Source organism: Carya illinoinensis, chromosome 2, assembly GCF_018687715.1.
Source record: "Carya illinoinensis cultivar Pawnee chromosome 2, C.illinoinensisPawnee_v1, whole genome shotgun sequence".
Taxonomy (NCBI): domain Eukaryota; kingdom Viridiplantae; phylum Streptophyta; class Magnoliopsida; order Fagales; family Juglandaceae; genus Carya; species Carya illinoinensis.
This window is the reverse complement of record NC_056753.1, coordinates 34,798,423-34,808,293: the sequence shown is the minus strand read 5'-3', so window position 1 is coordinate 34,808,293 and position 9,871 is coordinate 34,798,423. Positions and strand designations below refer to the sequence as shown.

Sequence of the window (9,871 nt, the reverse complement as noted above, 5' to 3'; positions counted from 1 at the left end):
AAGGGTTGTCGCTCAAAAGATAAAAGTTATTCTAAGGATAATAGACTGATTTTTCTCAAAAACTCACATCACAACTCAACTTACTATCTAAACTAGCCAGCCTCGTTTGGACATTAGAGGAGACATATAAATTTGTGAATAGTAATATAATAATTTATAAATAATAATAAATAATTTAAATTAAGATATTTTATAAGAATTTTAAAAAATAAGAAACATAAAATTGAATAAAAATATTATAAAATTAAAATATTTTTAAAATATAAAATTTTAATATAATTTTTATTTAAAAATTTTAAAAAATTAAACTGTTTTTTAGAAAATGATGTGTACGGACAAAAGCTACCTATTCCGCTTTTATTTTATTTTTATTAATTTTAGTTAATTGTTTAAGAAAGTGTTTTAAAAGAGTTTGTAAAATTTTAAAGCGTTTTAAAAAATATAAAAATACACAAATATATTAATAATCATTTTCTTAATCATTAAACAAAAACAATTTTAAAAAAATTATACATAAACAATCAAAATGAAGAGACAAATTCATGAGGTATACTATCATTTTTCATAAAATATGTATTGAAATATGGGTCTGTTTGTTATTAAGGCTTGGTTTGGATACCACATACCTTGTTTGGATACCAAATACCAAATTATCTCATCTTAATCTTATCTAATTATTATAAATTTTTTAAATTTTCATACAAAATATAATAAAAAATTCAAAATTTTCAAATTTCAAAACAAAGTTAATATTAAAAAATTATATTAAAAAATATTTTATTTAACTTTTAACAAAATATCTCTTCTCATCTCATCTGAATTATATAACCAAACGAGGTCTAAGTTATTTACCACACTACCATCCCAAGTTTATTTTAGGTGAAAATTAGAAATTAATTCAATATTACTTCTTATTAAAGAATCATTCTATTTCATTAATTAAGTAATATTATACACTATACTTTTATCTTACTTTTATTCTATTTATAAGATGTGAAAAATCTATATTGAATGATAAATAATCATCTAATAAAAAATTATCTAATGATGATAAATGTGTCACATGATCTTATATAATAAAATAAAAATAAGATAATAGTGTGGTGTATAAAATTTTCTATTTTTAAATAATTGACTTGTAAAATTATTTAAACTGTGTTACATCAACTGTATTGTATTAAAAAAAAATAGCGCTCATTTATTTTTAAACTATCGACAAAAGTTTGAAGATGTGAAAAATCAATCTTTGGACTTTTCCTCTTGACTTCTTTAATTCATATATCTATTAAAATCACAAAATCTGTCGTTTAATAGACACATTCGACTAAAATAAATGATGGAATTAGCAAAGATATATTCTCAACCAGTTTAATTAGTATATACATTTAACTAATCCTTTGCTACTTTCCTAATCCCTGCGCTGAAGAAGGCTTGTGTTATTTACCTGTTAAAAATCTGTCCATGAAAGACCGCCCACTTTACGAATTATCTTATATGTATATGAAAAACGCTGGTTGCAAGCGCCGGTGCAAACAGCGCGAATTAAATACTCTGAAAAGTGTACGATTTTACATGCCGGCATTGTCAACCTCTTATTTTTATTTTTATTTTTAAATATGTGATACAAGGAATAAACACTTGTAAAGAAAGAGCATCTGTGCTCGAAGTATTTTTTCCATCTCTCTCATTTTCTAGATCTTCTCTTGTCTCTCGGTTTTTCTAGCCATCTCTTAATTTTTCAATTTAACTAAAGCAAACGAAATAATAGAGTGATTTTTTCATATGCACGCTTGACATCAAGCATTAGAAGTGTATCAAGCTTGAATTCGTGGATATGCGATTTCCAATATTGTTACATATCTAGAAGTTTTAAAAATATTCTAATGCTGCTCAATTCTTTCCAACAAAACAGACCTCCTCGATGGTTAAGTCTCCAACAAAAGCTCTTAGATCAAAGATATTTTTTTAAGGAGTTTTGCTACACAACCTCCCAACACTCCAACACTCCAACACTCTATCTTTTTTCAAATTTTTAATATTTTTTTAATATTTTTTTTTTGAATTTATTCTTTTTAAATTAATTTAATTATTTTATTCATTATTTATATATTAAATATTTGATAAAAGATAAAATAATAAAAATTAAAAAAAAGATAGAGTGTTGGGATGTTGAAAGGTTGTGAAGATTTTTTCTTATTGAATAATGCAGGTTTACTCGTAGATTTCCGTTATTTAATATAATACATCTAATTTATTTGATTAAAAAGCTGTAAAATTTAATATATACTCTAAGGGCAATGTTTAGACACAAAGATGAGATAAAGGATTTTTAAAATTCTCAAAAATTTTTATAATTTTATTTTCAAATATCACTAAAATATAAAATATATTTTAATTTCAAATTTTTAATTTTTTTATTTAATCATTATTTAAATAAAAAAATCAATAAAACTTTTACACATTTAAAAACAAAACACAAAAATCACTACAATTTTTATAAAATTTAAAATAAAAATAATTTTTAAACTTTATTATATTTTATCCAACTTTCTCTTTTTTATTTTTCAAAATTTAATAAATTATTTTATCTTAAATAATTTCATTACTATTCACATAATTTTAATATATTTAAAATGTTTAAAGAATCCCTAAATCACTTAAGTTTATAAATTTTTTAATAATAAAATTTTAAAAAGGTCAATTATTTTTTTTTAAAAAGAATTATATTTAAATATCTTTATATCACATAGAAATATGAATTATATTAAAATTTAAATCTTTATTATGCTGTATGAATGGTCGTATAAACCATTTTCAGTTGTCTGTAATGCTTGCTGCAACGTTCAGAGCGGGGGTGGGGTTGGTGACAAGGTTGGTGACAACAGAGCCATCGCACCCTACGAATTTCTCAAGTAACGTTGCTATAAATACCCACTCAAAACCTAACTCTGCTCTCTCACCCCCCCCCCCCCCCCCCCCCCCCCCTCTCTCTCTCTCTCTCTCTCTCTCTCTCTCTCTCTCTCTCTCTCGCTCGCTCGCTCGCTCTCTGAAAACAATCAAAGTCTGGTTCGATGGCGCACGAGGGAATTCTACTGGGAATGGGAAATCCCCTTCTTGACATTTCAGCTGTTGTGGACGAGAGTTTCCTGGAAAGGTAAGTCCCATCTCTCTCAATTCTACCAAATCTAATTCTCAACACTCCGTTTGGTTTCCCGTAATATGTAGGAAAAGCGAAACGCATATTTCACAACACAGAATATAAAAATATTACGTAAAATGTGAGATCCTAAGAAATGACATGTTTGTTTTAATCGAAGAAAGAGCGATTTGTATGATGCCCCCGGTTTCTTACTGATCTCATTAAAAGAGCGGTTCTTATGGTACTTTGGTCGTATATTATGTGATTCTCGTCCTAGAATGTTCAATGATACTTGCCTGAATAGGGCAGAACGGCGTAGATCTGATTGCTTTAATTCTGGATTTGGTTATAGTGACATCTGTTCCTTTGTTTCCTCTATATTCAATGCGGTTTCGCCACGTTTGTGTGCTAAGAAAGACGGACAAAAATAAAGAAATCATGTTAGTGCATTCCGGCGCTGTGAATATCGTCCCCAAGCGTTCATTGATATTGGCTTGAACAGGGCAGAACGGTGTAGATCTGATTGCTTTAATTATGGATTTGGTTGGAGTGACATCTCTGTTCGTTTTTCCCTAATATTCAATGCTGTCTCCCCACGTTTGTATGCTTAAAAAAACGAAGGAAAAACAAAGAAATCATGGTATTTCATTTCTTCATTGCATTTATTTCCCGAAAATGAGAAAGCAAATAAAAAATAATACGAACAAATTTTTTTTTTCGTTTATTTTCATTCCCGGAATTCGGAAACCAAGTTTGAGTTGAAACCGTTTCCCTATAATAAAGTTACCAAGCAGGATCTGTATTGCCCGAAAGTGCATTTCAAAACAATTCAAGATATTGCTCTGTAATCTGCAGTTCACTTTAGTTGAAGATTGCTTTTATGCTTGCATTTGTTTAGAGTTTAAAAATATCTACAAGAACACACACACCCTGCCATTATTTGAAGCTGCAGGAATATTATCAGTTGATATTTTGTGTTGGCATGCTTGCTTTACATTTTTGTTTCGTCAATATTTTACCCGTTTATGATAGTATATCGTAGTTGTATTTACTTATAAAAAAAATATTGTAGTTGTATTTTGGTATTTGTAACTAATTGGTTATTTGTTTTGTTAACAGGTATGACATCAAGTTGAACAATGCTATTCTTGCTGAGGACAAGCACTTGCCCATGTAAGTTTCTTTCATATTCTGTTTCATTCATTGATACACACACACACAAACAAGTGTATATACATGAAAATAAAATTGTATATGCGCTTGTGCATGCGTGTCTGTTTGTAGGCTCTTCTTTATTTTATTTTATTCATTTTATAAACATTACAATTTCCTCTGCCCTGAATGGCCCCCAATATATACATACCAGCCTTTATTTTACCTCCCAAAAAATAATATGATAGGCTATGGATTTGTCCAAGATGGGGAATGGTATTTTGTTTCCTGTATTAAGTGCAACATTGTCTAATATTCTTTGTGATGTCACATCCAACTGTAGGATGATTATCTGTTACTGCCTTTGCTAACCGTTGAAATGCCACATATACTGAACCAATTTTTTTTGTAAATATTTGAAGGTACGAAGAAATGGCTTCCAAGTATAATGTGGAGTATATTGCCGGGGGTAATGTTATTAATTTATGATTTGAATTCCTGATGGTGCCATCTTTGATATTGCTGTATGAAATTACCATATAATGATCCCTTTCTATATATTTTTTTTCACGATTGGTTCTCTAATGAGTAATGAGCTTTACGTATTGTGCCACCTTAGGTGCTACACAAAATTCAATCAGAGTTGCCCAGGTCTGTCTCCATTATATAAGATAGGATATCTTAATTTTTTGGCTAAATTTTTATTATATGAAACTTCTTGCTTTTCCCCCTTTTTCTGTGTCTTCCAGTGGATGCTTCAAATTCCTGGTGCAACCAGTTACATCGGTTCCATTGGAAAGGACAAGTTCGGAGAGCATATGAAAAGTAACTCAAAACAAGCTGGTGTTAATGTGAGTTCTCTACATATTGGACCTCCCCCCTTCTCTGCTGGATTTTCACATTCTTGTCTCAAGGAGGTTGACTAATGTAATCAGGTAAATTATTATGAGGATGAATCAGCACCAACAGGAACATGTGCTGTTTGTGTAGTTGGTGGTGAGAGGTCAGTTCTAAGTCCTGCCCACTCTTAATTCCTTTCATGCTTATTTTGCAGGATGCTCTAATTTTCCACTTTTTTCCTTTTATGCATATTTAATTCCCTATGCAATTTTTGCATATAAGTTGGTTCCTCTGCTGGTCAACCAATTGTACAATGATCTTTCAGGAACCATTAGCCACAGTAACAATGAACATTTGCATAATGTCTGTTTGCTTGGTTTTGGTTGTTTGTGCTGGATGCCTTGTCATGGAATCTAACAATCTTTTAAGAACCTTGTTTATAATTTTCGTTTCCCATTGAAACTTGAAATAAATATTTAGCCTATAGTCGAGAATTCTTCTCAGGCTCAAGTGGTAAGAGCCTTGGTCTTGGTGGTATGCTCCTTGTAGGTCTAACCCTTGGGTATGAATAATTTCTTGGGGCTAGCAGACTGGGGGGAAATTCTCCCTTGAATTACCCGGGGTGCACTTCCGGGAAACTCTTTGCTGAGGGCATGTGCACCCACGAGACTAGTTGGGACTTTATTCTAGACACTTGGTGCTGATTGAAAAAAGAAGAAGAAAAAAAGACATTTGTTACTCATCATCCCCACACATCACTCACCACGGTTTTTTTATTTTTATTTTTTAAAAATTTGGTTTTATTCTTCTTAAAGTAATTGAATTATTCCACTTATCATCTATATACCACACATTAGATAAGAGAAAAAAAAAGTGTGTTGTGTGGTGTGTGGAGATGATGAATAGAATTTTTTATAAAAAATCTTCTCTGTGATGATATTACAGTTAGCATGATTGTAATTCCTTTCATTCTTCTGTTTCATTTGTAAATGACATGGATCTTTTGAATATGTTATATTATTAATATCCAGATATAGTAATGTAATTGATTGGTTATGATTACTCAAGTCCAAGCAAATGCTTCTCTGCTGCCAGATAATCCCTACAAGTTTTTAGGGATCATGCTCATCTTTTTGTAGTCAGTCTTCAGTTATCATTATTGCAGTGCTTGGCATGTCACTGCAATTCCTTGTGGGGCGGCAGCTGTTCTGGAAGAGTTTGTTAGGTCGTGTTTCTGGGAGAGCCTATTGTGGTGTTTCTGCTTGCATGAATCAAATACAAGATAATTTATTGTCCTCCAATTAATCTACAATCTGTATGCAGGACTATCCTCATGGATAATTTTGTCATCTTCTAGCCTATATGATTGGGCCATGTCCTGCATTTTTGTTTCAAACTCATGGATCCCATCAAGCTTAAATTGGCTGTAGTATGTTGTTATACAGGAACCAGCTTTTCATCTGTTTGATTTCTGCTCATTTTGTAGTAGGTTGAACTTTGCTGGATTAAATGTATATTGTGATGCAGGTCTGTTAATATTAATAAATTTTTACTTATAAAAAGAAATGTCTTGTGATCCAGGTCACTCATTGCTAACTTGTCAGCCGCAAATTGTTACAAATCTGACCACTTGAAGCAACCAGAAATTTGGTCACTTGGTACTTCTTCCCTGCTATCTCCTTCCTTCACCTCTTTGCATAGTGTCTAGCCATCTCAAACTCACCTTTAATAATCCCCCGTTTGAACAGTGGAGAAAGCAAAATACATCTATATTGCTGGCTTTTTCCTTACCGTGTCCCCCGAGTCCATTCAACTAGTTGGCAAACATGCAGCTGCCACCAACAAGGTACCACTAATGTATTTAGATTTTTATTTTCTAAGTATTATTTTGCAGTTGCTCCAGTTAACCTCTTAATGTTTGCAGGTCTTCCTGATGAACCTTTCAGCCCCATTCATCTGTGAGTTTTTCAAGGATGTGCAACTGCAAGCTTTGCTGTGAGTTTCACACTGCCCCTTCCCCCATTCATGATGCTGTTATGGTTGAGACTGACATGCTTTTTGGGTACAGTTATGTAGATTATGTTTTTGGAAACGAGACAGAAGCAAGAACCTTCTCAAAGGTTCATGGCTGGGAGGTAATCATCATTGGGTGTTTGGCTGCAAAGCTGTGAACTTTACTTATATTATCCTCTGACAAGTTACCTCATTCTTGTACTCTTTATAATCAGACTGATAATGTTGAGGAGATTGCTATAAAGATTTCCCAGTTACAAAAGGCATCAGGAACGCACAAGAGGATTACTGTTATCACTCAAGGTGCTGATCCTGTTGTAGTTGCTGAGGATGGGAAGGTGAAATTATTTCCTGTGATCAGGCTACCCAAGGAGAAGCTGGTCGATACCAATGGAGCAGGTATTTGCTTCTTTGAGCTTGGTTGTTTAATCTGACAAATTGGTGATTTTTTTTCCATAGAAATTCAAAATAGATGATGGTAGCTGGCATCATGCTCTCCTGCCTTGTTATTTCCTTTTGTGTGAAACTCTGAAGGTGGAACTTTGAGAAGACCATAAGAAAAAATTAGTACTGTAGGTTTGAGTTCTTTAATTACATTGATATTATAATTTAAGAAAAGCAGGGAGTTAAAGTATTTTTCATGGGCAATCGACTATGATGCTAAGGTAGGTAGCTCAAGTCGAGGGAAGACTCAAGGGAAGGCATTGTGAAGACGTTCTTGTAGTGGGATTTTCGGGTAGAGGATTAGTTTCACGGGAAACAAAGGGCTGGGGTTGGGGAGGTATGTTATAGTCCAATTCATGCTTGGTGTATTTTGGGTAGTTTTCACGGGCTCTTTGGGTCATTAGGGACTCTCTAGTATGGGCTAGGTGTTTTATTGTATACATCCAGTGCACTTGGTTATTCCCATTGATATATATAATATTTTTACTTATAAAAAAAAAAAATTACATTTCTGAAGGCAGTACGGGATACTGGTTTGGGACTCATATGGGGGGAAACCGTGTTGAGTTTTTGACATCTTCATGGCTTTTCCTAAAGAATTTCTCTTTCTGTGGCAGGGGATGCATTTGTTGGGGGATTTTTGTCGCAGCTGGTACTGGAGAAGCCAATTGAAGAATGTGTTAGAGCTGGTTGCTATGCAGCAAATGTTATAATCCAAAGGTCAGGCTGCACTTTTCCGGAAAAGCCTGATTTCAGCTAAGCAGCTCATTTATAGCAGGATCAGGATGCGGCACCTTATCCTTTGCATTTTGTGGTTGAGTCAAATTCCTTAAAAGTAATTAATTACCTCCAAAAGTTATTATGACAGGATGCATTTATAGCCTCCTGAATCCATGTATCCGGTGAAGCAGTCTAGTTTGTTTTAAACGTTAAATTTGTTTGTGGTTATCATCCACAATTTAAGTGCCGAGTTATTTGTGGGATTTTTCCATAACGCTACTCAATTCTGCTGAGTTTGATATATGTACTTTTCTATAAATCCTGCCCTATTCCGCTATTTTACACTTACGCTGTTCTTTAGTCCTTCATACATACTGGGCTCAATTTCTTCGGGATATTTTACTCAGAAATTAAAGTGGAATATGTTATCCTTCTTCCAACTACCTAAATTAGATTCCGTTTGATGTTTGGAATTCTGCCCTTTTTCTCTTTGATACTAAAGGAGGATGGAAACTGCAAATTAATATTGCAATGTTAGCTGTTATGTGGTCGTCAACGGAAGGTTCGATGTCACCAATATTCCCAAAATAATAATAATAATAGGACCACAAGTATTTGATTAATGGGCAAGCTCTCCTCAGGCGAAGAGTATTCCCTATGTCATGACCTTTATTTAGAAAATACTTAAAACATCCATCCCTTGTCTCCACCACATGATTCCGTGTTTTGCTCCAAACCATATCTATTTTTAGCCATTGGTACAACCGAATACTCTTTATATAGAAACCCTATCCCATTCTATTCTTCTTTTGAGGGGAAAAAAGAAAAGAAAAGAAAAGAAATGAAGAAGATAACAGGTAAGATGGCCACAAAGAAAACCCTGGCCGTGCTCCTCATCTCGATGCTGGTTTTAATGGCTTGTGCAAGTGTGAGTGAAGCGCTATCGGAATGTGCCAAGGGGTGCATGCCTGTATGTATGAGGGAAAACGGCGCAACCCTTGGTGCATGTGGAAAAGCCTGTGAAGATTTTTGCAACCAAGTTTCGGGAGGTGGGGGACCTCCTTTTGGTTTGCGTCGTACAAAAAATCTTTAACCAAATTATTTCTCGCCCTACGAACAGCATTTTCTTCTGAAGTCTTGATAAATAAGAGACGTTTGTCCAGAATCTTTTAGAATCCCCACATGTAAATCAGTTTTACATTATTTAATTAAATAAAATATAAGGAATGCTGGCATGTCAAGTTCTTATATTTCATCTCTTAAATATAGAATAAATTAATCAGAACCTGATTATCATTATTATTATTATTATTATTTTATGGTAGCTTTATTGCGATGTACATATGTTTTTTTTTTTTAAATAAAAATAAAAAAGAGAGACTATACCCCATTGCAATGTACAAATGTTGTTCAGAAGATGCTATATAATATACGTATATTTCATTCCTATCTTGCTGTGATTATATGGGACCTGGGACGAAGATATAGTGTAGCATCTTATTTTTGTCGAGAAAGGAAACACAATTATCCTTTTATTTATTGTTGCTTATTAATAGGGCTGGG

At 33.0% G+C, this 9,871-nt stretch overlaps 1 protein-coding gene across 1 annotated transcript; it reads left to right on the top strand.

The window, feature by feature from the left end:
- Window positions 1–2,981: 2,981 nt before the first annotated feature.
- Window positions 2,982–8,645, top strand: LOC122301291 (adenosine kinase 2-like). The gene is made up of 12 exons (XM_043112527.1): window positions 2,982–3,154; window positions 4,259–4,312; window positions 4,714–4,760; window positions 4,911–4,942; window positions 5,041–5,142; window positions 5,227–5,294; window positions 6,713–6,789; window positions 6,880–6,977; window positions 7,056–7,126; window positions 7,200–7,266; window positions 7,360–7,543; window positions 8,206–8,645. Exons 1-12 carry the CDS (start codon window positions 3,072–3,074, stop codon window positions 8,346–8,348), a joined length of 1,026 nt encoding a protein of 341 aa, XP_042968461.1. The 5' UTR covers window positions 2,982–3,071; the 3' UTR covers window positions 8,349–8,645.
- The last annotated feature ends 1,226 nt before the right edge of the window (window positions 8,646–9,871 follow it).